This window comes from Spermophilus citellus (genome assembly GCF_964194105.1).
Source record: "Spermophilus citellus genome assembly, chromosome: 2".
NCBI lineage: Eukaryota > Metazoa > Chordata > Mammalia > Rodentia > Sciuridae > Spermophilus > Spermophilus citellus.
In genome coordinates this window covers 29,009,117-29,035,299 of record NC_138183.1, presented here as the reverse complement: position 1 = coordinate 29,035,299, position 26,183 = coordinate 29,009,117, and the positions used below count along the sequence as shown (strand labels likewise).

At 33.2% G+C, this 26,183-nt stretch overlaps 1 protein-coding gene across 1 annotated transcript in view; it reads left to right on the top strand.

Moving 5' to 3' along the window:
- Positions 1–21,109, top strand: part of SMC2 (structural maintenance of chromosomes 2) — a 50,005-nt gene extending 28,896 nt beyond the window's left edge. The window contains exons 18-25 of the mRNA XM_081282180.1: positions 1,760–1,953; positions 2,870–3,013; positions 6,313–6,507; positions 8,766–8,966; positions 10,802–10,918; positions 16,020–16,180; positions 18,232–18,379; positions 19,278–21,109. Of these exons, the coding sequence (XP_081138306.1) occupies positions 1,760–1,953; positions 2,870–3,013; positions 6,313–6,507; positions 8,766–8,966; positions 10,802–10,918; positions 16,020–16,180; positions 18,232–18,379; positions 19,278–19,436 (1,319 nt within the window). The 3' untranslated portion in view covers positions 19,437–21,109. The remainder of the gene's footprint in view (positions 1–1,759; positions 1,954–2,869; positions 3,014–6,312; positions 6,508–8,765; positions 8,967–10,801; positions 10,919–16,019; positions 16,181–18,231; positions 18,380–19,277) is intronic.
- The last annotated feature ends 5,074 nt before the right edge of the window (positions 21,110–26,183 follow it).

The following is a 26,183-nucleotide window of genomic DNA, read 5'->3' as shown; positions in this document are numbered from 1 at the left end:
CACATGTGGGAGCATTTTTTTTTTTTTTTTTTCATACCAAGGATTGAACTCAGGGGCATTCGACCACTGAGCCACATCCCCAGCCCTTTTTTGTATTTTATTTAGAGACAGGGTCTCACTGAATTGCTTAGCACTTCACTGTTCCTGAGGCTGGCTTTGAACTTAAGATCTTCCTGCCTCAGCCTCCCAGGCCTCTGGGATTAGAGGCGTGTACCACCATGCCTGGCTTATGTAGGAGCATTTCTGTAGATTAAATCCAATATGGAACTTCAGGGTCTTAGGTCATCTTCATTATATGTCACCAGAATTCTGTCCATTTTTAGCACTGTTCATTTCCACCAGTGGCATGTGAAAGTATTCATTTCTTCAGATCATTTCTAGACTTTTAAAATTCTCTAGTCTGCTGATTGGGAAGAGATAGCACATCAGCTTTTTAATAAGTATTTAATTTTGGGATCTATTTTTGTATATTTATTGTATGTTTATTGCATTGTTGGGTTTCTCCTGTGAATTTTCTGTTTCACTCTTTTCATTTTCTTCTGTTAGGTATTTTTTTTCCTCATAATTACAGTTTCTTGTAAGTTATGTGCATTATAGATGTTGTTGGCTTATTATCTTTTAACATTGTTTATAGTATTTTTGTCATATAAAAGTTTTTAATGTTAATTGTATTCATTTATGGCCATCCCCCTAAATAAGTGCAAACCTTCTTGCACTTTTCATCAGATTTGTATATGAAAATTTATTTTTGTCATTCCTCCTACAATATCCACACACCTGTTTCTCCATTAGTATTTTTATTCTGCAATGAAAAGTAGTGTAAAATACTGTTTCGACATGGCTTCTAGAGTCACGTTTGCACCTAGGACCTAACACTTATATGTTTCAGTTGTTACATTAACATTTCCATTCTATCTTGTTTTTGTTACCAGGGATTGAACCCATGGGCAGTTAACCACTGAGCCACAACTCTAACCTGTTTTTATTTTTATTTTTATTTTGAGACAGGGCCTTATTGAGTTGCTCAGGGCCTCGCTAAATTACTGAGGCTGGCTTTGAACTTACAATCCTCCTGCCTCAGCCACTTGAGCCATGGGATTACAAGCATATGCCACCAAGCCCATCTTGCTCTTTTATTTTTTTAATATTTTTTTCATACTTTATCCTAGATATGTTCTCACAGTGTTTCTCTAATGAGAGGTTCCTTGAATGTGTATAAGTGGGCATTTAAAATCACTGAAAAATACCATGGCTGTCCTATTAGTTCTGGTTTTAGGAATTAGGTATATTAAAAATATGAACTGTGGGACTAGGACATAGCTTAGTGTTAGGATGTGTGTTTTTCATGTATGAGGCCCTACACACACACACACACACACACACACACACACACACACACACACGTTTGTATATGTAAATTATATGTATATGTATGCATAGATACGTAAATGTACACATATACACATGTGTATATGTATGTATATATGAATTGTGATCTTTTTGGTAAGTTACTCAAAAACTTAAAAGTAGGTAAGTTGTAGGTAAAGTTGATGTTACTGATTAGAAATAATTTCATAGATCTTTAGATAATTGAAATATGGCTCTTATAGTATTTGTTTCACTATACAATCTTTAGAATATGGTTATAATAGTTAATTTTTTTAAACTCTAGCTTCTCATTTTTCAGGCCATTTATTATATTAAAAGTTGAATTTATAAGTCTGTCAATAATTGTTAATTTAACTACTTTATGATCCAGAGGAAAGTGAGGAGACCTTAAAAAACACCAAAGAAATTCAAAAAAAAGCAGAAGAAAAATATGAAGTGTTGGAGAATAAAATGAAAAATGCAGAAGCTGAAAGAGAGAGAGAACTAAAAGATGCTCAGAAAAAACTGAATTGTGCAAAAACAAAGGCAGATGCATCTAGTAAGAAAATGAAAGAAAAACAACAGGTAAGCTTTCTTGAAATGGAACCAATCTTTTAAAGTCAACATAAAGCAGAAAATGGTAGAACATCATGGATTGACATTATTCATTAATATTGATCCCAAAATCTAAAAGTGAGTTGTGTTATTTAGGAATTTGTAAGCCAAAGAAAACCCTGTAATTGAGTGTCTCATGTGAGTTTGGGGTGCATTAACTTACAAATTTTAGGTAAAGAACAAAGTAGCCTCTTAGTAATTGCTTCTTTCAGGAGTTTATGATACAGTGGAGCTGTATCATATCAGAGATTCAGCAAGTTGATGTTTCTGTTTCATAAGTAATTACATGAATGAAAACAAAGTGTGCTGCGTTTACATTGAATTGTAGACTTGTGGTACTTCACAGTTTTTGAATTAGTATCAGAGCTGGAATTTGAACCTCTCTTTTTGTCTCCTAATACTAAATCTTTCCTATCATTTCCATCCATCTCTACCTTTCAATTTTTCTTAACCTAACTTAAGATTCTGTTATTAAATAGCAGCACAAAGTATTTTCTAGTGAATTGAAAGTTTATAATGGTAAAAAGAAAATTAAGATAATTTTGTTTAAAAAAAACTAATTCATCTGTTAAGTAGAATTTTGTATTATTTTCCTTATATGAATAAAAAGACAAAGGAATCAATACAGTTATTTAAATTCATAAAAATTAGGGATTTATAATTTAAATAAAAATTATAATTTGTTCCTCATCTTTTAAACATGAAATTATACTTCCATTTTCCCCTTTTTCTGGGGAGGCAATTTAACATGTGCTTTTGGTAGTTGAGTCGTTGATAACTAAGCTGTGGGTTAATTGACAATGAGACTACTGTTAATTTTTAGCCCTATATTTATTTGTCAACAGTTAATTACTTGTGTGAATACCTATATATTGTGTTTGTTTAGGAAGTTGAAGCTATCACTTTGGAGCTGGAAGAGCTCAAGAGAGAGCATGCATCCTGTAAACAACAGCTTGAAGCTGTAAATGAAGCTATCAAATCCTATGAAGGTCAAATTGAATTAATGGCAGCTGAGGTAGCTAAAAATAAGGTAAGATTTATCAAATTGGAGAAACTGAGATACACGTTAGTTTTTCTGTCTTTTCACTCTTGTCACGGTTTGAGCATACGGCAAAAAATGGCGATTATAGATCCAGAAAGAACCCTGAAATAACATCAATAATTGTTCAAGTCTCAGTCTACTCCGAATACAAAATACACACTAGTTTGGACAAGCAGAGTTTAAAGAAAAAACTTATTAACTGTAGTAGAAGTTTGGGATGGTGGAAATTGATCACTAAGGTGTTAAGAGAATTCTTAAAAAATGAAGAAACAACAAAAAGAGGAAATAGCCCCTAGGGCTGAGGAACATATTTGATAAAGAGCCCCATTCCACTCAGAGGGCTGTGGACCAGATCTAGTTGCAGAAGGCATAGCTGTGGCCCACTTGTGGTGATGTTTTCTGAGATGTCAGCAGAAGCTGTCCACAGTGAAGTGCTGCATGTATGAGGTACCTACTTGGAAATGGGTTTCTAGAACACTGGCCACAAGATGGTGTCCATCCTGGAGACTTGTGAAGCCTCGTGCTATGAGGCCAGACGCAACTGCTTTTGTTAAAAGCATGCTGGAACCAGCACAGAGTCCCTTCTTCCTACACTGTCCTTATGGTAACATTTACTGATGAGGCTTAGTATGGTTGCAGATGGGAAGGGAGAAATGTTCCATTCTCAGAAGCAGGATAATGAAGGGTAGATTTTGAGTTGAGAGGATTTCAAATGTTATAAAGACATACTGTTACCTGGAAGTCAGTATTACAACAGTCTGTATTAGAGACTGCCCTTCATGAATAATGAATATGCTCTATCACTTTTTGTGGAATATTTAATTCTGTTGATTTCCGTTTGTACTTTCCTTTTTGTAATACCACTTTCATTATCAAGGTTTCTTTCATCAGCTATAGATATTATTTTTTATAAGTAGTATATCTCATTTGAGTTTCATGTGAACTAAATGTACATGGCAGTCAACAGGGGACTTTGGTTCATTTACAAACACTTTCCCTTTTGTCAGATGCTTCTATATTTTTTACGTTTTTCCCCTTGAGATGATTGTTTTGGAAAATGCATTTTCCTCTTGGTTTTAGTCTTGGCTACATTCAATGTCTTTTTTGTTTTTAACACATTTATTGCATAAATAGAACAATAGAATAACAATTTTAACTACACTTTTTGATTATAAAATCACAATTCATCTCACTTTGTTTTGTTAGTGATTAATGTTTTTCCATTTCTATTCAGTTTTCTTTTTTGCTTTCAAAGTAAACTTTTTGATTTTATTTTTTTATCTCATTCTGTCCCTCCATATTTTCTGCTAACATTTCATCAGCATCATGTTGTAGAATTTTTAAAAAGGATGTATTAGTTTTCAAAGAGAAATGTGAAAATAATCCCCTCCTTTCTTAATCTAAAAACCAAAATCAAAATGTGAACATAATTCCATTAAGAGGGTATTTGTTTCTTTTTAACAGAAAACTATAAAATGTTCTCACTTAGTTTTTAAAGGTTGTTCATTCAGGTTCTGCATTATAAATTATTTCCTTTTGCTGATAGGAGTAAATAATCACACTTGTCGGAAGCTAAAAAAACAAAAACTACCTACCTACTAATTAATCATATTGAGATAAACAAGACTGAAACTTTATTTCTGTTCAGTCTTAAGTGATAGATTTCCTTCATATTTTTCTGCCATTGTAAAAAAGATTGGCAGTCAAATCTGCTGTATATTCTTTACACTCCAGATAAAAGATAATCTTTGTAAACATGTTTTTGTCAAGTGTAGTTTTAGTTAATAACCCTTTGTCTTTATTTCTTTTAGTTAGCAGAGTTTTATTCACTTCCTTTTTTTGTTCTTGAAATGTTTTTAAAAAGCTAAAATATCTTTTTTTTATTTACTTTTTTTTAGTTATAGATAAACACAATATCTTTATTTTTATGTGGTGCTGAGGATCGAACCCAGTGCCTCATGCATGGTAGGCAAGTGCTCTACCTCTGAACCACAACCCCAGCCGGCTAAAATATCTTTTGAGGTTTTAAGGTGAATGCCAGAATTTGCCTTCCTGTGAAAGACCTCTAATGGTACAATTTAGGCAGGAAATTAAATCATACTGGGACCATTTAAGAGCCTGACATGGAGCATTTTTTGTTGCTTAAAATTATCTGGTTTTCTGATAAGTATGCCTAAAAAATACCTGAACTTTTACTGGTGTTTGTAAACTACTTTAAGGAGGTCTGTTCTTCCTTAGAGTTTTTTGGCAGTTCGTTCTATTTATTTGTTTTTGCCCTTTGTTTTTCCTCCAACCTAAATATAAATTGAACTAGGAGTTTTCTGCTGTTGGTGTTGTGTTTTGTTTTCTTGTTGTTTCAAATACACATTTGTGTGATTTTGGAATTATATCTTTACCCAAAAGGATATTCAAGATCTAGGAGGAAGCAAAGGTGTTTGTGAATATTGGTACAGTAAATCCCAAGGACAGTTAGCATTTCAGAAGCTAAGCAGCCCCAACTTTGGGAAGCATGATAGTAGTGAAAGTCAGGTCAAGAAATTTTTTCCCTGGGTGTGGGTGGCCCACGCCTATAATCCCATCGACTTGGGATGCTGAAGCAGCAGGATCCTGAGTTCAAAGTCAGCCTCACAACTCAGTGAGACCCTTTGTCTCTAAATAAAATACAAAAAAAAAAGGGCTGGGGATGTGGCTCAGTGGTAAAATGCTCCTGAGTTCAATAAATAGTATAAAAAAAAAATTTTTTTCTTTGTGCCATAGGTCTCTTCCTTCCAAAGCAGCTTTGCTTTCTCTTCCATTTCTCTGTTTTGACCCCTGCGTTAGAATCAAATGCTGTGACTTTCTGTTACCTTTGGTAAGATCCAGATGCTTTATATTACAGAATAGAGAAGGAGCAAGACCCAGCCTCCCTCTCTTTTCTCTGATCTTTGCCCTTCCTGTCATCTGGGAGTCTGTTACATTATCTTCTTGTTAACTACCCAGAATATTACTTTTTTGAGAGACCTCACAGGTCAGCTTCCAGTAGTCCCTCCTTCTACCCAATTAATTCCATCTACACTATATTCATCAAAAACTATTATTTTCTGTATGAACATTGTTCCCCAGCCTGTTTTACTTCCAGTGGTAATCATCCCTTTGTCCTGTGTGTCAATTCATTATCATCTTAATGGGGATATAAAATGTAGAATATTAGGTGACCATCTGATTGTAATCACATTGACTTCTTGCTAGAAGTCTGTCAGACAAGCTTTTAGTAAAATAAAAACATTTACATTTTTTCTTTCTTTTAGGAGTCAGTAAATAAAGCTCAAGAAGAGTTGACCAAGCAAAAAGAGGTGATAACAGCTCAAGACCATGTAATTAAAGCTAAATATGCAGAGGTGGCAAAACATAAGGAGCAAAACAATGATTCTCACCTTAAAATTAAGGAATTAGACCATAATATCAGCAAACATAAAAGGGAAGCAGAAGATGCTGCAGCAAAGGCATGTTTGTGTTTATTTTTATCATTAATAATCAAGTTTTTGTTTCTGGGTCATTGAAAAAATTCTAGTACACTGCTCAGTGAAAACCTTTATATAAAAGGCAGAACAATAGCCTAACATAATTTGAGCACACACTATTTTAACTGCTTCTCAACAGTACTTACTTTCAACAAATGTCACAGATGTTTTATTTTTAAATTTATTTTCAGATATTAGTTCCCATCAGTAAGATGTATTTATTTAATGTTTAATGGTTTCCCATGTGAATAACTGCTTTTATCCCTAAATATTGATAGAACTAACTATTAATGTACTGGAATGATAAATATTTCATTAACTTTATTTCAAATTCAACTTAAAAAAATTCAGTGAAATAAGTATGTATATATGTATATATATGTATGTATGTATATATACACACACACGGACACATATATAGGCATTGTTAAAAGAATTAATTGCCTTTCACATGGTCTTATAAAAGGATCAGTTTTTTTTCAGTTTTATTAAAAAATCTGATGTTTTACAAAAACAGTTATTTTGAGATTATTCCACAGGTTTTTGGTCACTTTTAAAACTTTCTTTCTGTGTTACAGTACCTTAAAGAAGAAAACAAAATTTTGCAGAAATTTGTTTAGTTGAAAGGCTACATCCATATGGTCTTAACTATTCATCCATTATATTTTCCTATGAGTGTATAATACCCTGCTGCTTTTTTCACACGTGGGATCTTTTTAAGCATCCTGAAAGTACAAAAACTTTAACTTCAAAAGAATCATCAAGAACATACAAAATAGTCTTTCCACCTTCTGAAAGAATTATAGATGCCCATATAAGTTCACTTCTTGGCTTAAAAAAAATCATAATCTTCCACTTCATTACTGTTGATTTCTTTTTAGCATAATAGTTAGTGGTATTGAAATCACTGAGATATTACCAATACCAGTATTACTACTAATTGTTTTTGGTAATTGAAAATGTTAGTATTTGTGATTGCTGGGTTTTTTTTGTTTGTTTTGGTTGTTGTTTTGTTTCTGTTTTGCTATTTAGGGGATAAAAGGAGGTATTTGCCAGTGGAGCTGCTAAAATCTTTGAAACATATTTTCTTTGAAAAACATTTAGGCATGCCTGTTAATAACAGCTACTATACTGGGCACTGAAGATATAAGAATGAGTAACACCTATGGAATACTTTCACAGGACTTAAAAGTCAGCACAGATGATAGACTTTTGTAAATGATAATTTTGCTTTAGGGCCTAAGGATAAGCATATACCCATGAAATTAGTGATGGTTGACAAGTTGATAAGGATTAGATTCTATCATTTAGCATGAATCTTAATTCTTATAGAAGAAAGCCTTTAATAACTATAATTTGAAAATGTTTTCATTGTATTATATGAAGAGGTATTAATACTGTGAAGTATTATACTGAAGCTAGCAGGAATAATAGAGAGTCAACATTAGGGCTTTTTTTTTTTTTCCTCAGACTTTAATCTTGATAAAATTATTACATAGTCAGAATTAGTCTTCCATGATTTTACTAAACCTGTGACTTAAGCATTTTGCAGGAATTTTAGCTCATCACAAGTTGTTTTTTGAAGCAATAGATTCAGTTTGGTAAAATCTGAAAGAGTCTCTCTAAAGGATCCTGATCTAACTTACCTTTTGTTTTAATGGAGATATTCTGTGTATGTACTTTAAGGATCTTAATCCAAAAATCTTAATTGCTTCAAAATCCAAAATCTGACATTATTCCACATCTTATGTAATATGTCATAGTCAAAACAAAGGCACATTAAAAATACATAAAATTAACTTTCGGATTATATAAGGTATGTATGGAACATAAATGAATTTTTTTTTTTAAAGACTGGGGTTCCTTCCCCAAAATATCTCATTGTGTATATATAAAAATATTCCAAATTATTTTTAAAAACTCAAAAGCACTTCTGGTCTTAAGCATTTTGGATAAGTGATACTTAATCTGTACCTTGTAAAAATTTCTGTGAGTTGACTCCTCTTCTAATGCTAAAGTAATAGGAAGATCTCTTTCTATAAGATCTGTTGTTTCTTGACCCTGTGCTCTAGGTAAAGATATTCATTCTTATTTCTGTCAATGGTGAACCTCAATTTTTCAGATGATTATTGTATTTTTTTCTCCCGAATATTTGATTTTAAGTTAGTAAATATTTATGAAACTGGTTTATAAATGTTTTTTAAACAATCATAGATCTTTCTGTTTTCATATGTGGCTAGGTATCCAAAATGTTGAAAGATTATGACTGGATTAATGCAGAGAAACACCTCTTTGGCCAACCTACTAGTGCCTATGATTTCAAAACTAATAACCCCAAAGAAGCTGGTCAGAGACTTCAGAAGTTGCAAGAAATGAAGGAAAAACTAGGAAGAAATGTCAATATGAGAGCTTTGAATGTACTGACAGAAGCTGAAGAGCGAGTAAGTCAATTTCCTATGGATATCTGAGCATATTAGAATGAAGTAGCATTGATGGCTCTGTATGACCTCTATGAAGTTATTTCATCCAACTTTTGCTTAATGCCCTAGGTACTTTGTTTTCTATTTCCCTTTTTCCCCCTTTTGTTCTTTTCTGATGACTTTATTTTTTTACCAGTTGTTTTTCTGTTCTGCTATACCTTGCATGATATTTCCATTGTTTTTTGCTCTTTGCTGTAAACATGTAAGTAAAAAACACTTACAGATCCCATTAATTCCTTAGTTCTGGCATAACCACTATTTTACTACTCTCTAAATCGAGCAGCATCTTCTAGGTCGTAATGCTCTTGATTACTTAATAGTTATCCATTTCTCCTACTCCTGATAAAACTCTAGAAAGGAAATTTAATGTCTCCTAGTAATGAACTTGGAAAGTCTTGCCACGAGAAAAACCCTGTGGGAACCACAGTCCCCACTCTTTGGGTCACTGTAGGAAGAGGCAATCTTAGAAATTTTGTGTTAATGTCTCATACTTTCCTTAATTCTACAAAATTCTGTTTAAATTGTATATTAAAGTAAATTGAGAGATCTGCAGAAGTGATAGTGTGTATGAGATGGTTACTCCTAAGAAATTTTGTTATATGTCTTTAAAAAAATATATTAGTGACATTTCTGTATACAAGCAATCTGTTATTTTACATACCAAACAGGATGATAGTGCAGGTGCTGTGATCTTCTCTATAAAATGCTGGTTTTCATTTTTTTACATTATAGCTTTAAAAGTGTGGCATATTTGTGGAAGGAAATATTTTATCTAAATATGAGCTGCACACTATTGTAGAATTTACATACTTTTTGAGAACAATTATACCTAGGCCTTTTTTTTTTTTTTGTAAGAATTCATCAGGTCTTTTCTCCTTATCAGAGATGAAGACTCTCTTGTTGATCAGCAGATGGCTTTTTTTTTTTTTCTTGTGGTTTTTTGGTCTGTTCATGTAAGAAATTACATGGACATATGCAAAAAAAAAAAAAAAAAAAAAAAGATACAAAAATACAAAGAGGAGGTTGGCCGGTAAGGACTGGGACAGTGAGAAAGAACAAGACTGGCTGGAGTTACTAACAGAGAATATGGAGTTTCCTTGAAATGTGCAGCTTAGAGGAAAAATGAGTTAGGAAGCATTTTAGAATGTTTTAAGGCTGTTCATGATATAACTATTCCACTGCAGCCTCCCTCAAAGGAAGAGATGATGTTTGAATTACAAGTCAAGGCACCCATAATGTAGATACAGGAAAGAGCATTCTAGGAAAAAAAACAAAAACAATGAAGAGAATAAGTTTATCATGTTCAAGAAGCTGAAAAAAATAAATAAATAAACATATTGCTAGACTCTGGGGAAGAGTCTGATGCTTTAAAATCAGAGATAAATAATAGCCAAATTCTATTATTGTGAAGAATTAAAATTTTACTTATGTTATTTCTAAGACTTTTCCTTTTTATTCAGAACATTTACTTGAGTTTACATATGACACATTTTCCTTTTTGCTTTGATTGCTAGGAAGATAATATAATAATAATGGTTAAAATATTTTGAGAAATATTCCTAAAAATTCTCACTTCTAATAATTGAATTTTACTATAAACATTTGGGTGATATATTTACTTTACTCATAATTTGGTTTGCATTATAATTCTTAGTACATTGTACCTTTTGGTAAATAGGATTGTATGTATTATATTTAAAATAATGAAACCTCTTATTCCTGAGTGAATTTCAGAATATGGAGGAAACTTTGTATTTACCAAATATGCTTAAAAATTATGCTTTTTAATCTCACAGTATAATGACTTGATGAAGAAGAAGAGAATTGTAGAAAATGACAAATCCAAAATCCTTGCAACTATAGAAGACCTTGACCAAAAGAAAAACCAAGCTCTAAATATTGCTTGGCAAAAGGTATTTGAGCCCTAAAATGTTTTCTTTCATTCTGTATGAGTCAAGGGTCATCACTGGGTATATATTCTAAGAGGAATTTGATATGACTAATTGTGTTTAAATGAGGCCTATGCTTACACCTTAATTTAAACTTAATAGACTTTAAATGCATTTTATCTTTTTGAACTTGACTGTTTTTGTCACTCCATCAAGTCGTGTACTATGGTTCTTAAGCTGTATTAAATCCTGATTTTCTAGCTTTCTCTATTTCTTACTATTATCTTCATTTACCAGGACAGTATTACTTTTGAAGGAGATTCTATTCATTTTCTTTACTTCTTAGGAGTCTGTAGGCTTTTAACACATGGAGGAAACCTTGGATGCTATTCAATTTCTGTTGTACTCCACTCAGCTTCTGCTTGAAACTAGAAATAGTCAATATCTATTTCACATGGTCGAAGCTCTACTTATTTTTTTTTTTTAAAGAGAGTGAGAGAGGAGAGAGAGAGAGAGAGAGAGAGAGAATTTTTAATATTTATTTTTTAGTTCTCGGCGGACACAACATCTTTTTTGGCATGTGGTGCTGAGGATCGAACCCGGGCCGCAGGCATGCCAGGCGAGCGCGCTACCGCTTGAGCCACATCCCCAGCCCCAGCTCTACTTATTGAAACCAGAAATTTTCCAAGGATGTTTCCAATTCTACCAACTTCAGCTTCTCTTGTTCAGACTTAACAAGTCAAATATTAGTTCTTAAACGTTTCCATAGCAGTTTTTTTAAAAATATATTTTCAGTTGACATAATTACAATATGTAGTGATCAGATCCAGGTAATTGACATATCCATTACCTCTGACATTTAATATTTCTTTTTGTTGGAACATTCAAAATCCTATAAACTAGCAATTTTAAAATAACTGCTGTCAATCATAGTTATCCTGCTGTATATAGAATGTTAGAATTAATTCCATCCTGCTGTACTCCTTATACCCATTAACAATCTTCTCTTCATCCCTCCTTACCCATATCCTTCTAGGTTTCTAGTAACCACTATTCTAGTCTTTCCTTCTCTGAGATCAGATTTAGCTTTCATATAAAAGCCAGAACTATATTTGTCTTTCTGGGCCTATTTCATTTCACTTAACATATGTCCTCCTATTCCTTAGATGACAGGATTTTATTCCTTTTTAATGGCTGAATTAATATTCCATTTATTCATCAATACATACCTTGGTTGATTTCTACCTAAAAGTTTATCAATTTTGTTTATTGATTTTTGGGTTTTTTTTTTGGTTTTTTTTGTTTTTTAGTTTCTTTTTTATTTTTAGAAGCTGCCATTTTTGTTATTTCTTTCCTATACTAATTTGGGGTTTTGTTTGTTCTTGCATTTCTGGTTCCTTACAGCACATCATTATGTTGTTGGAATTTGTATTTGTTTGTTTTTGATGTAGGTACTTCCTGTGTAAACTTCCTTCTGAATACTGCTTTTAGTTATTGGTATGTGTTTATATTTTTCAGTTTTCTTAAGAATTTTTTTGGGGGTGTATTCCTTTAATTTCTTCATTGACCCATTAATCATTCATGAAATTCTTTCATTTGTATTTGTACTATTTCTAAAGTTTCCTCAGTCATTGATTTCTAGTTTTATTGTATATGGTTAGAGAAGATAACAAATCCAAAAATCACAGCACGCTAAGACTTGTTTTGTGACCTAACATATGGTCTGTCCTGGAGAATGTTCTTTATAATGATGAAAAGAATATGTTTTCTGCAGTTATTGGATGAAATTTCTATAACTCTCTGTTAGGTTCAATCAGTCTCTGGTATGATTTAACTCTGATGTTTCTTTGTTGATTTTTTTTTTTTTTTTTTTTTGGTCTGGATGATTGGTACATTGATGAAAGTACAGTGTGGAAGTCCCCATCTATTATTATATTAGTCTCTGTTTTAGATCCAATCAATAAGTGTTGCCTTATATAATTGGGTGCTCCAGTGTGGAGTGCTTGTATATTTAATTGTTATTTCCTCATGTGAAATTGATTCCCTTGTCATTATATAGTAACCTTGTCTCTCTTTACAGTTTTTGATTTGAAGTCTATGTTTTCTGTTAGAAGTATACCTATTCCCACTTACTTTTTGTTTTGATTTGTATGGTATATCCTTTTCCTTCCCTCTATTTTCAATCTGTGTGTCTTTACTGGTGAAGTAAGTTTCTTCAAGGCATCATATTATTGGGTCTAGTTTTGTTTTTGTTTTTTAATCCATCAGCCAGTCAGTATTTTAATTGGGAAATTCATTTAAAAATTCAAGGTATTATTGATAAATGACATTATACTCCTGTTAATATTTTTATGTTCATTTGTATATCCTCTGTTAATTTATTGTTCATCTTTGTGGTTCGGTGGTTTTCTGTTTGGTAAGATTTTTGTTTTTGTTTTTTTAATCACATTATCTACTCTGTTAAGTTTTAAAATTTTGTGTTTTCATGATTGTACTTCCCATTCTTTCACTTCCAGTTTTGAACTCTAAAGCATTTCTTGTAGGTCTGATTTGGTGATGAATTTCCTCTGTTTTGTCTCGAAAAGTATTATTTCTATTATAACCTTCATTTCTGTTGAGTAGCTTTGTTGGGTATAATGTCCTTGGTTGACAAATTTTTCTTTCAGGACTTTGAATAAATCATCTCATTCTCTTCAGGTGTATAAGGTTTTTTTTTTTTTTTTTTTTTTTTTCAACAGAGAAATCTGCTCTTCATTCAATGACTTGATTTTTTCCTCTTACTGGTTTTAGAGTTCTCTCTTTATCTTATGCTTTTAAGAGGACCTATTCTGGTGAAATCTATTAGTAGTCCTTTGAGCTTACTGGTTTTGGATGTCCCTGTCTTGGAATGTTTCAGCAGCTATTCTGTTAAGCAGGTTTTCAGTGTCTTTTCCTTTCTTTTTTCCTATGGGAACACCTATACGGTGAATGGTAGCTCACTTGATGGTGTCCTATAAATCTCATAAAGTTTCTTCTTTTTTGTCTTACTAGGTTCTTTGACGAGACCTATCTTTAAGCTCAGAAATTTTTTTTTCTGCTTGGTCTAGCCTGCTTTTTATACTCTAAACTACATGTTGTATTTATTGAGTTCTCCAAGGTTTATTTTATGCTTCTTTTATGATCTTTTTACTGAAATTTTCTATTTGTTTAATGAATTATCTTCCTAATTTTGTTGTATTGTCTGTATTCTGTAGTATCTCATTAAATTTTCTTAAAAATCATTTTGAAGCCTTTTTCAACTAGTTCTTGGATTTCCTTTTCTTTTGGATCCATTGCTGGACAGTTATTATGTTCCTTTGGGGCCATCATGCTAGCTTATGCTTTCTTATGCTTTCTGTGTCTGTACATTGATATTTGTGCATCTGGTGGATCAATTAATTGCCTATACCAGTTTATTGGGCAGATTTCACAGTGTCAGACTTTATCCTAGCAATGTTTCTAGGAAGTCAGTAGGATAGGGTGTATTGAATTTGGTTTCACATGAGTGTCTTGGTCTGTTGTTTGTGTACTTTCTTCAGTTGAAGTCAGTGTAAGTGTTGTCTGTCGGTGTCCAGTAACCTAAGCTACAGGAGTTGTGGGATTGCATTCACTACTGGGATGCAACCCATCTAGGTAAGATAGATTTTTCTGGTGACTGGGCACAGTGTGTCCTGCCGTAGGTATAAGCATCAGTTTCTGCAGGATGTTTAGGGTTGCTCTGGTGGGCAGTTTTAGTCAAGGCACAGCTGGTACAGCATCAGAGATGTGGCACCTGTCATTTTCTGAGGATCAATGAGGTGGGCATAGGTTGGTGAAGTACAGTATGCCCAACAGCAAATAGGACACTTTTCAGTAGCTCATACTGGTGGGTCCAGATGGGGGACCCTTCAGTGTCCGTTGGCTGCATGGCTGACTTTATAGGGAATCTGGGTGGCAACCTGTGCATCTTTTTCCTGGGACTGAAGGATGTTGGGTAATCTGACTGGTTTGCAGGATTGGTAAGGGCAGCTGCCTGTTTCACAAGTGGCCTCTTTCTACTATCAACTTCTACTGTGTAGGATGTTACTTAGATGAGCAGTTGCTCTTTAAATGTTGTTCCTTAGTTAAGGCTGTATTCAGAAGTGCTGCTTGTCACCAAGAGATTCCTAATTATATTTACATTTCAATTTTGTGTACATATAGTTGAATTTGGAGATCTCCCTAGAGAACATGACTGTCAAAATCTGAAGATTTATTTTTGCAGGAGGGGAATATGGGTTTGTATGTATGTATACCCTCAAATTTGCTTTAACAGTTATTAAATCACGTCTTTGAAGACAGGTGGCCAAATTCCCAAATCATTGATTAGGTATGTATGCACAAAATTTTCCTGTTACAAACTAGAATTCTGTCTCTAAATTCCTGTATATAGTATCTTACTGTAGCAAGATAAGGGAATACCAAGTAGTTTTCTCATCTGTTTTTTCTTTTGGAATATAGTGCTATTCCTGGCCCATCACACCTATCCTTTTTGACTATGAGATGAGGGATATAGAAAAGAATCCTTTAACATCTTCAACTGATCTGGTCCTTCAATTTTATTTCTTCTTTTCTCCAAGACCTCATCTTGCTTTACATAGGTATTTAGTTGGTGACCCTTGACCCATCTTACCCTATTAATCAACAGGAGGAAAAATTTACAAGGGAATATTTTTTTGTTGTGTGTTTGCTTCTCCAACTTTTGTGTTTTTCCCCCATGTGAAATAATTGTGTTTTTCTTGAGGATTCTTGTAATGTGTTCTATAAAAGCATGAAAACTTTGGAATAGAAGTAGAAATGTAGCCTATAATTTCCTCCCTGAAAGTTACGGTATGTCTTAGTAAATTGTTTTAGTTCAGGTCCAGATATTTCTGTCTTTATGGGCCAGCCAGTCTCTGCCATAGTGCTAACAACCATAGACAGTTTCTAAATAAATGGACATGGGCAGATGTCACGTGAGATAGTTAGCCAACCTCTAAATTAAAATAACATATAACAAAATGGACCTGATGAATATCATGTACATATACAAGTAATTAATCCTTCTTAGAAAGCATTCTGATGTTTTAATATGACTTTTTTAATCCAGGTAAACAAAGACTTTGGGTCTATTTTTTCTACTCTTTTGCCTGGTGCAAATGCTATGCTTGCACCACCAGAGGGACAAACTGTTTTGGATGGTCTCGAGTTCAAGGTTGCTTTAGGAAATACCTGGAAAGAAAACCTAACTGAGCTTAGTGGTGGTCAGAGGTGAGTAACCCTTTACAATATTATAATAGCCCATTCTCTTTATTTCATTGTAATCCTTCATTTCATTACCTTCCAATTTTATTTGAATTTTGATTTGCTTAACTACCTTTATATAGAGAACTTAAGAAGCTTAACATAAGATTATTAATTTGGTTGGACTGATTGATTAAATTAGTAGGCAGTAAAGGAGAAGAAAGAATAGGCAACTAGAAAACTAAATAACATATGAAAAACAACTTTTCAAACATGGGAAAAATGAATAAATAGTTAAGGACTATGAAATATGAAAGAAGAAGCTGTAGTACTGAGCCTTGTGCTTACCCTGACTTTCTCCTTGGTGGCAGTTTCTGGGTATCAGAAGCAAGGAGGGGAACCCAGTAGAGCTCAGTATTCTTACTAAATTGAGGAGATATCAATTAGAATTTTGGGAAGTCCAAGAGAATACACCTTAGTATTAAGTCTAGACTGTCCCTGAAACGAAGGCCACTATAGACAGACCCTAAAAAACTTGACAACGACCTTGAAAGGATCAATCGGATCTGCATGTTATTTGTTTGTCAGAACAAAGTCCAGTTCTCATTTATAGGAAGACGATAAAATTAACTCACTATTCAACCTCAAGGTTTCCTTGAAAATCAAGGAAATGTGATGCTAACCTAGAGAAAAATCATCAGTAGAAACAGACCCAGGAATGACAGAAAGTATGTATCTATGAGACAAGTTAGATTATTATTTTTTTTCTTATGTTCTTGAGAAACAGAAGGAAGCTATTAAAAGGAATCAAGATAAATATCTGTATATACAAACATACCTGAAATGAAAAATTCACTGCATGGGATTAACAGCAGATTAGACACTATAAAAGAAAGATAAGCAAACCTGAAGACATAACAACAGAATTTATTCAACCTAACTAAGAAATTTTAAAAAACTGAAAGAAAGGACTAGGATATGACTCAGTAATATAGTGTTTGCCTGGCATAGGCAAGGCCCTAGATTTGATCCTTTGCACTGTAAAAAGATAAACAAATCAAAAGGGAAAAAACAGTGTCCTGTGGAGAGATGCCTGATGTACATATAACTGAAATTTAAAAAGAAATGAAGACGGAAACCTGTGTGTGTGTGATATATATGAAGAAATTAAGGCCCCAAGGCTTCCATATGTGATAAATTCTGAAAGCCACACATCTGTGAACACAGAGCCATACACACAGTGGCACAGCAAAGCATATATAAAGTTGCTGAAAACTCATGATTAGGAGAAAAATTTATAAGCAGCCAGTGGAGAAGACATATTATTTGTGAATAATAAAGATAAGGATACAATGATTTTAGATTTCTAAAACTATGCAAAACAGAAATTTAGAACATCTATGAAGTGCTGAAAGAAAATGCCAACCTATATAATTATTATAAAAGAAAAATTCTTCACACTGAAGACAATTTAAATACTTTTTCAGACAAAAGCTGAAATAATTTGGTACAGCAAACTATGCTAATGCTTATCAGAAGTTCTTGGGCAAAAGGAAAGTGATATTAGATGGTGCCTTCTGTCTACATAAAGTAATGAAGATATTGGGGAAAAGATGAAATGTGGAATTGAAGGAAGTTTCTCTGAACTTAACAGTGACTCAGAAGATCAGCATACTGATAGAAACTGCATGGGAGGATTAGAGGAACTCTAGTCAGGGGAAAGGAGAGGGGAAGGAAGGGGGAAAGGGAGTAAAAAAGACGGTGGAATGAGATGGACATCATTACCCTAAGTACATGTATGAAGACACGTATGGTGTGAATATACTTTGTATACAATCAAAGATGAAAAATTGTGCTCTGTATGTGTAATATGAATTGTAATGCATTCTGTCATATGTAACGAATTTGAGTGAAAAAAATTTAAAAAAGAAATAAAAAATGTTGCATTTGAATCTTAAAGATTTTTTTGTATGACTTTTCAGATAAATCTATATTACTATTACTAGATTGCAGATTTCTTTCTTTTTTGCTAAAAAGTGGTCAAATGTTTGTCTTTTCTTCTGCCAATCTTCTCTTAGGTCTTTAGTGGCTTTATCATTAATATTGTCTATGCTCCTCTTCAAACCCGCTCCAATTTATATCTTGGATGAGGTAGATGCAGCCTTGGATCTTTCTCATACCCAGAATATTGGACAGATGCTCCGTACTCATTTCACACATTCTCAGGTAACAATCAGGGAAAAAAAAAGTCTCAATAATAGTTTGAGTATTTGGTTTTCTAAATTCTTTAATAAGTATCCAATGTTAGTGAGATGTTTAAGTTTGAAGGATACTGAAGTATTATATGTCTGTTTAAATAAGCTTGAGTTCAATGGTCATGGAAGGAAAAAAGTTTTGGGGTCCCTGTAAAGAAAGAACCAGACATTAAAATTGTTGATTGTAGCATAAAGGAATTTAGAATTGATTCTTGATGTAATTATTATCTGTTTCTAGCTGACAGAGGATACACAATCTGAACAGAACTCTTAGTATACCCTTAACAGGAAAATCAGAAAATTGTGTGGTATTCAGTGGGGTAACTTTGTTTTTTTCTGCCTGAAATCTGAAGAAAAGTCCCTTGAAGCTAAGAATAGTTTATTTTTATTGTATTATTGCTATAGGAAGTGTGTCTGCCAAATACAGTTGCATAAATTATGCATTGTACAACTCTGGGGGCTTCATTTATCATTGTTTGTCATAGATTATTTATGGTGGCATTTTTGGGACATAAAACTGGTGTCTTTTCTTAATTATATACAGTTTACATTTGGGTTAGAGATGGGGCTGTGGAAACTTGTAGCCTTGTTATTATTAAAGTATATATAATAAAATTTTACTAAGGCAGTTAGATCTAGGAGCAGAACAAAAGCAGCAACAAGCTGTCAACCATCAGGAAGTAGTAAAGTTGAGCAGCGAAGTACTCAGGATAACATTGAGACTTCTAAAATCAAATGTGGAAACTAGTCTAATATCAATATTTTTTTCTTGGCATGTAAGAGCATGCATTTTCTTGGAGTCAAGTATTGGGATGAACTCTTTCAGGAATATTTTTTAATGCTGGCTTTTTTTTTCTTTTTCCCTTAAGTTCATTGTAGTGTCCCTAAAAGAAGGTATGTTCAACAATGCAAATGTTCTTTTCAAAACCAAGTTTGTGGATGGTGTTTCTACAGTAGCCAGATTTACTCAAAGTCAAAATGGAAGGATTCCCAAGGAAACAAAATCGAAAGCAAAAGGACCCAAATGAGCATATGATGGAAGTTTAAAATGCAAACCTGCACCTTGACCTGTTTTTTCAAACATAATCTTTTAAGAACTTGGGATATAATTTGTTTATATAATGTTATTTTGTTACTTAACTCATATTTTTTCTTCCTTTTTATTATCACTTATAAATGAGCAGATTTCTCTTTTTCACAATTAACATAACTTTGGTCCAATTAGTGTGGTTGTGATTTTATATCTATCAACAAATGCTTGTTCTTAGTGCAAGTTTTTTTAATATGTTTGTATTAGGGAGCCTGAGAGTACCTAGTTGGTAGTAAATACTATATGTAAAAGCAAAAATATAAAGAAAAAGATGAAGTTAAATTACAGGATAAATATAGCTGACAGTCAGCTTTTAATTAGTTTAATTACTAAAGCAGTATTAGTGTATTTTCTATTGCTGATAAAAATCATTTAGGTAAGGAAAAATTGTAAAGCAAGTAGCTGAACAACAAAAGGAACACAAAGCTATTATGCATGCACCAAGCTATTTGAGGATAGTCTCTTATGGACACAAGGCCAGATCCTGGGATAGGAGACAGATCTTGAAATGATTTCTCATTTTAATGATGTTGAAATATCATGTTTTTGTATGTACAATAATTGGTTTCTGCAATCATAGTAGATTTTTTTTAAGCTTTATGAGTATTTAAATGGAGTTTGGAAAGAGGTGCGTTGTATGGTGCTTTCTGTGGGTTTATGTGCAGTCTCCCAATGTATTTTCAGAGATTATTGGTACTCTTTAATATTCTAATCAAGGACCTGTTGGTGAATGAGAGTTTAAGACCCAGTGGACTAAATCAAATTGATCTTTCTCTTGAGTCTGATAACTATGAATAAATAGATCTATCTCTCCTACTAAATTACTCAAGAGCTTGATGATTATCATAATTCTTGTTGCCTTTTGCTTTCCATTTCAGAGAGGTGAGGCTAAATTCCTTTAGAATTGGAAAAAGAAAGTTATTACACACTATAAGACTACTATCTATATTTTTTATTATGTCTTTGTACAATGCCTAAACAGTGTCTCTACTATGAATCCTACATATTTTGATGTGATCTAATCTTATTGTGGATGAATTATTTGGGGCCATATCCTTTCCTGATACTTGAGCCTTAATTCTTTAGTTATTATCATCCTTTCCCTGATAATAGGCTCATATTTCCTGACCCCGGATTTAACATTGCTCATTTTTCATTCTCTATACATATCTCAGATGCTTTAATAATATCCAAATAATTGATATTTGGGGACAGATTGGAAAGGATTTGATCTAGAGAGAGTTCTGTCTACTGTGGAAGGGAAAGGAGATAAAGCTATAAATACTGAGTTACAGAAGGTCCAGTATCACAGGTAACAGACCTAGAGTTTGTTTCCTTTCACAAAAGTATTCTAATCTGTTGACCAAAATAGCAGTATCCATTCCCACTATCACCAAAAAGTATACCAGCAAAATTAGTCAGTATTATTTATTTTAATATTTCTGATTAAGCAATTATAAAATGGTACCTGATTGCTATTTTAGCTAGCATTTTAACAATAACATGGGGTTGAATATTTTGCCATTATGTACTGATTTTCCTTTCCTGTGGTACAATTTTCTGCTTGTGTACTTTCCTGGTTTTTGTCTTGTAAATATTCTCACTATGAAGATTCTCAAATATATTAAATTTTTGTGAGTAATGTTGTTCTTTAATTAGAGGGAAGACATTAAGGGAAATGGGGACATTTATTTTGTACAACTACAATTGATCAAACACTTCATTTGTATATATTTTCATATTTATTCATAATAACAGTGAGATAAAAACTGTTCTCAGTATTATATAATTGAGAAAAGTTGAACTTGCTCATGGTGATAACAATAAGAGGCAGAGCCAAAGTGTGGATGTGGCAGTTAGTTCCCAAAACCTGTGGATATACTATTTGAGTATCCCTTATCTGAAATGCTTTGTACCAGAAGTGTTTCTGATTTTGGAGTATTTCATAGACTACTGGTTAAGCATCCTTAGTCCCCAAATCCAAAATGTTACAAAATCTGAATTTTTTTTTAATAATATACTTAGTTGTCAATTAATCTTTATTTATATGTGGTGCTGAGAATCAATCCCATTCCCACACATATGCCAAGCAAACACTGTACCACTAAATCACAACCCCAGCTCAAAATCTGAATTTTTTTGAGAATCACTTAGTTCTCAAAAGGTTTTAGATTTTTAAGTTTAGGATGCTTGACTTTGTTGACATCTTGAACATTTACATTTATTGTTCAGACCTAGATATCCCTGTGTGAGCAATATGTAAAAATATGTAAATATTTTCAAGAACTTGAGACATTTAAAGAAAGCAATTCTTATTGCTGCCATTTTAGTATATTTCAGGGAAGCTAACAGCAAATGCAAAGCAAGACTTTAAAATTCCTCTTCCAATATGGTGTAGTGATCTATTAAGCCAACACATCAACAGATAATAAGAGATTATGGGCAAAATAACCAAAAAACAACTATGTGGTACTTAAAGCTCTGGGTACTTAAGCAAAAGTTAGAAGATTATAGATGGGAGAGAAAATTTGGAGGCACAAGCTGTTTAATGTTTTAGCACCTTTGACCTAATTGATCCTGGCTGGATTGCCATGATGCAGCTGTGGAACATTTAAATGATAATAGAAAATGTACTGTCTTTCCTAACTACTGAACTAAAGGACAAGCACAGATGATGATGGTAAATGAACTCGGCCTAAGCAATTGACTCCTAAACTATGGGGTTTTGCCTACTTCAGTGGTTCTGTAGTGTTGGTCAGAGAGATTAAAATGATTAAATCTTTTAAATATGCTAAATATTCTTAATCCATACTATTTCAAACTCATTGTTTGCCTGCTTACACAATGGGGCATACTTTGTCTCTATATTTTTGTCTTTGTATGAATTGCATACAGGGGAGAACTTTGAGCTATAAAAGAGAATAGATGTGACTAGGTTTACAACATCTTACTTAAACAGAATCCATTATTGTCCTTCAGGTTTAAGCAAATTTTCCAAAGAAGTACTCACCCACCCCCATAATAGATGACATTTTGTAACATCTACTAGGAGTACAGCTGCTTTTAAGGCAGGTAGGATCATTAATTCTTGTGCCACACCAAACTCACTGCTTTTAACCATAGTGTAGCAAATAAGGTTTGTGATTTTTGTTGGGTAAAGTAACAGCATGTTCTGATGACATTTTTACCTAAGAAAATGAAAGGCACTGAAGAAAAGATACTTTGTTCATCAGGATAGTCATCACAGCTGCAAGCAGTGAGACTTCAAAATTATGTCCTATGGGGTTGAGAAGAGCCAGGTGACATGAGTTTCTGGCTCCTACCAGAGGTGTTTTATGCTATCACCAGAATAGTTTGTAGGAAATGTATGACCCTAAAAATATTCAAATAAAGTTTGAAAGTTAAAAATACTACTTTAGACTAGATTGGTATAGTATATAGTCCACCTGTGTGTCTGGTTTTTTTTCCTGTCTTACAGTGCCAACAAAAATGGAAATGGACCAGATATTGGTTGTTACTCTAGTCATGAGAGAAATCCATGGGAATGATGGCTTTCTATTTAGATAATTGGAGTGTGGTGCAGGGTGTTCTAAAGATGATGTTACTAAAAGTAAAAAGTAGTCATGAAAGTTAACTCAAAATTTTAATTTATTCTGTATCTATATAGGTCTTACGATTTGCCAACTATTGATAATAATATGTATTCTCCAATACATACCCTTCCCACTCCTGTACCCTAATCTCCAATAGAGAAAGGACAGTCACTGTCTCCTTTAAGTGTAAACTCAAAATTTTAATTTATTCTATATCTATGTAGGTCTTATGAATTGCCACCTATTGTCAATTGTGTTAGCACTTTAAAGGAGACTGTGACTGACCTTTCTCTATTGGAGATTAGGGTACAAGAGTGGGAAGGGTATGTCTTAGAGAAGAAAGGGAACAAATACTTGTAATACATTATAGTAATTAATATATAAATGCATTGAATGCATATATCAATAAATGCAAAAAGGGCTGAAAAATCACAAAGATAGAGGCTGGGGTTGTGGCTCCGTGGTAGAGGGCTTGCCTTGCATGTATGAGGCACTGGGTGGGTTTGATCCCTCAGCACCATATAAATAAATAAATTAAGGCATTGTGTTATGTACAACAAAAAAAATTTAAAACCACAGAGGTACAGCTATTTTGGGGGGATGGCCCGGAGGGGGTCACGGGTCCTGAACTCTGAAGCACTCAACCACTGAGCCACATCTCCAGCCTTATTTGTATTTTATTTAGCAATAGGATCTTACTAATTTGTTTAATGCCTCATTAAGATGCTGAGGCTGGCTTTGAACTTTCAATTCTCCTGCCTCGTGCTCCCTAGCCGCTGGGATTACAAGCACTTGCCATCACACCAGCACAGAGCATTTTCTTTGAAGAGATTTCATAAATTGGTCTTGATTGACAGGTGAGTTTGGTGATTTATTAGATTATGCAGTTATAACACTGTTAGAACTGTATTATAATTGTTGGTTCATGCATTCATTGAATAGAGGTACTTGCTACCTTATATGTTAGATTAAAAATATGAGAATTTTAAGACGAATGGACAAAGTATTCTGAAAGATTGACAATCTAGTTCAGGAAATTCTGACTTCACAAATTTGGGGATAGGTATTTTTTCCCCTTTTGATTTGTAGATCTTAGTCTAATTTCTAAATACAGTTTGATTTCAGAAAATATATATTGAATTCTTCAAAAATTCTTTTTGTATCCCTGAATAGTAACTTTTTGTTCCTTTAACTAATTTTAGCCTCATAATACCAATACAAAACTTGTCATTATAGCTTAAAAAAAAAAACACAGTTACTAGATACTGACACAGTGTGTCAGTAACATTTTAAAGAGAGAACACATGAGGATTCTTAAAAGAACACCTACTTGATAGGACCCACATGGATCCTCTTGCAGCCCTGGATATAAAGAGTAATTCAGATATCATCTACTGACAGTAGATGAGTTTGCTGATGAGAAGATGTTGTGATAGTGTGGAGAGATAATACCTTTTAAGCTCTAAAAATTACAAATTAGTATGCCTGTCAATTTTACAGATACTTTATCCTCACTTAATCGTAGCAACAATCATGTAAAGTAGCAGGACTATTCCAATTTTATAATATGTGCTGCAACAGAGGTGAAATAACTTGGTCAGGAATGACAGGCAGAATAGAGAAAAGTTGTTTTTTTTTTTAATTAGATTTCATTATAAGAACTATTTTAAGTGCATCATAGTGTTGTAGTCAGTTTTCTTGTAACATGTTAGAATTCACAAGTTGTGCATAAGAGCATGCAGATGGCATTGTATAATTTATGAAATGTGTTAAAACTTTGCTAGGAAATAATTCTAACAAGACTAAAAATCCTTTAACATTTAAAGAGTCATTTCACTTAGGAAGAAAAACTAAGAGATCCTTACACTTTGTAGTAGAAATGCCAAACAATTGCATTTATTCATAAATAGGTTAAATGAATCATCCATCAGGCAGAACACTTAAAAGTCCTTGTTATGTCAGGGAGTAGTGAAGTTATTTAATGCATGACAAGAACTCAAACTACAGGATAATTCACAGCCATCCAAGTAGAAATAATCTAATAAGAAAGACTATTAATTATTCCTTGCTGTTTTTTTGTTGTTGTTGTTTATTTTCTTAAAAGTCATGACCCTAATTTCTCAGTAATGATTTAATACTCAATATTTTTGTGAGATTTAGGAAAACTCCTAAACACTTTGAGACTGAAGTTTCAATAAAATTGAAGTACACTTACTTCATCCTTTTTCTCCCACTTGTAACAACTAAAATCCCCAGAAAAAAATTCATAATGCTGCTAGTGAAAACACTGAAAAGTAAATAATAGCATATTTGGTAAGGAAGTTAAAAAATGAAGAATAACCAGTAGTCTTGAATTTTCTCTTTTGTTCTCCCATATCTCTCACCTTAGGTTTTAGGGTAGCACAAATCAGTGTGAACAGAAAAATGTCCAAGGGGAAAAATATATATTTATAAAAGGGGCATTTAGAATAGTTGTGCAGAAAATATTCAATTAAAAAAAAATTTTGCCAGCCCAACCCAATGCAGGCTCCAGAAATGAAGTTGTACTTGGATAGGAATGATAGCAGTGGTAGCCATATTGGTACCTAAAACCATGAGATAAAATCCTTCTCTGATCAGAAGAACTTGGAAAAGACATTACTGTGGTGCAAAAAGTGTGAAAAATTCCAGTAATTTTTCTTCTTTTCTCTCACTACTTTGCTGCTATGTAGACCGTCACAGGAATTTTTGGCAGTATGGGACACTTCAGCTTACTAGCCCAAAGACTGTGAAAAAGAATCTTGGAAATAATATGGAAAATATCAGACAGGAGCAATCTATAATAAGAGCAACCTCTAAATCTTATATAAGGTCATGTGCTCAACCATGAGCTGCCCAAACCTAGCACTGGCCTGAGGTGCTTTAAAAAAAAAAATTAATTTGTTTTAATTAGTTACACATGACAGTGCAATGGTCTTGACATATAATACATTTGAATCAGATGGGATATAATTTCTCATTTTTCTGAGTGTACAGGTTGCAGAATCACATTGGTTATCCAGTCACGTATATACACACAGCAATAATAATGTCTATTTTATTCTGCTGTCTTT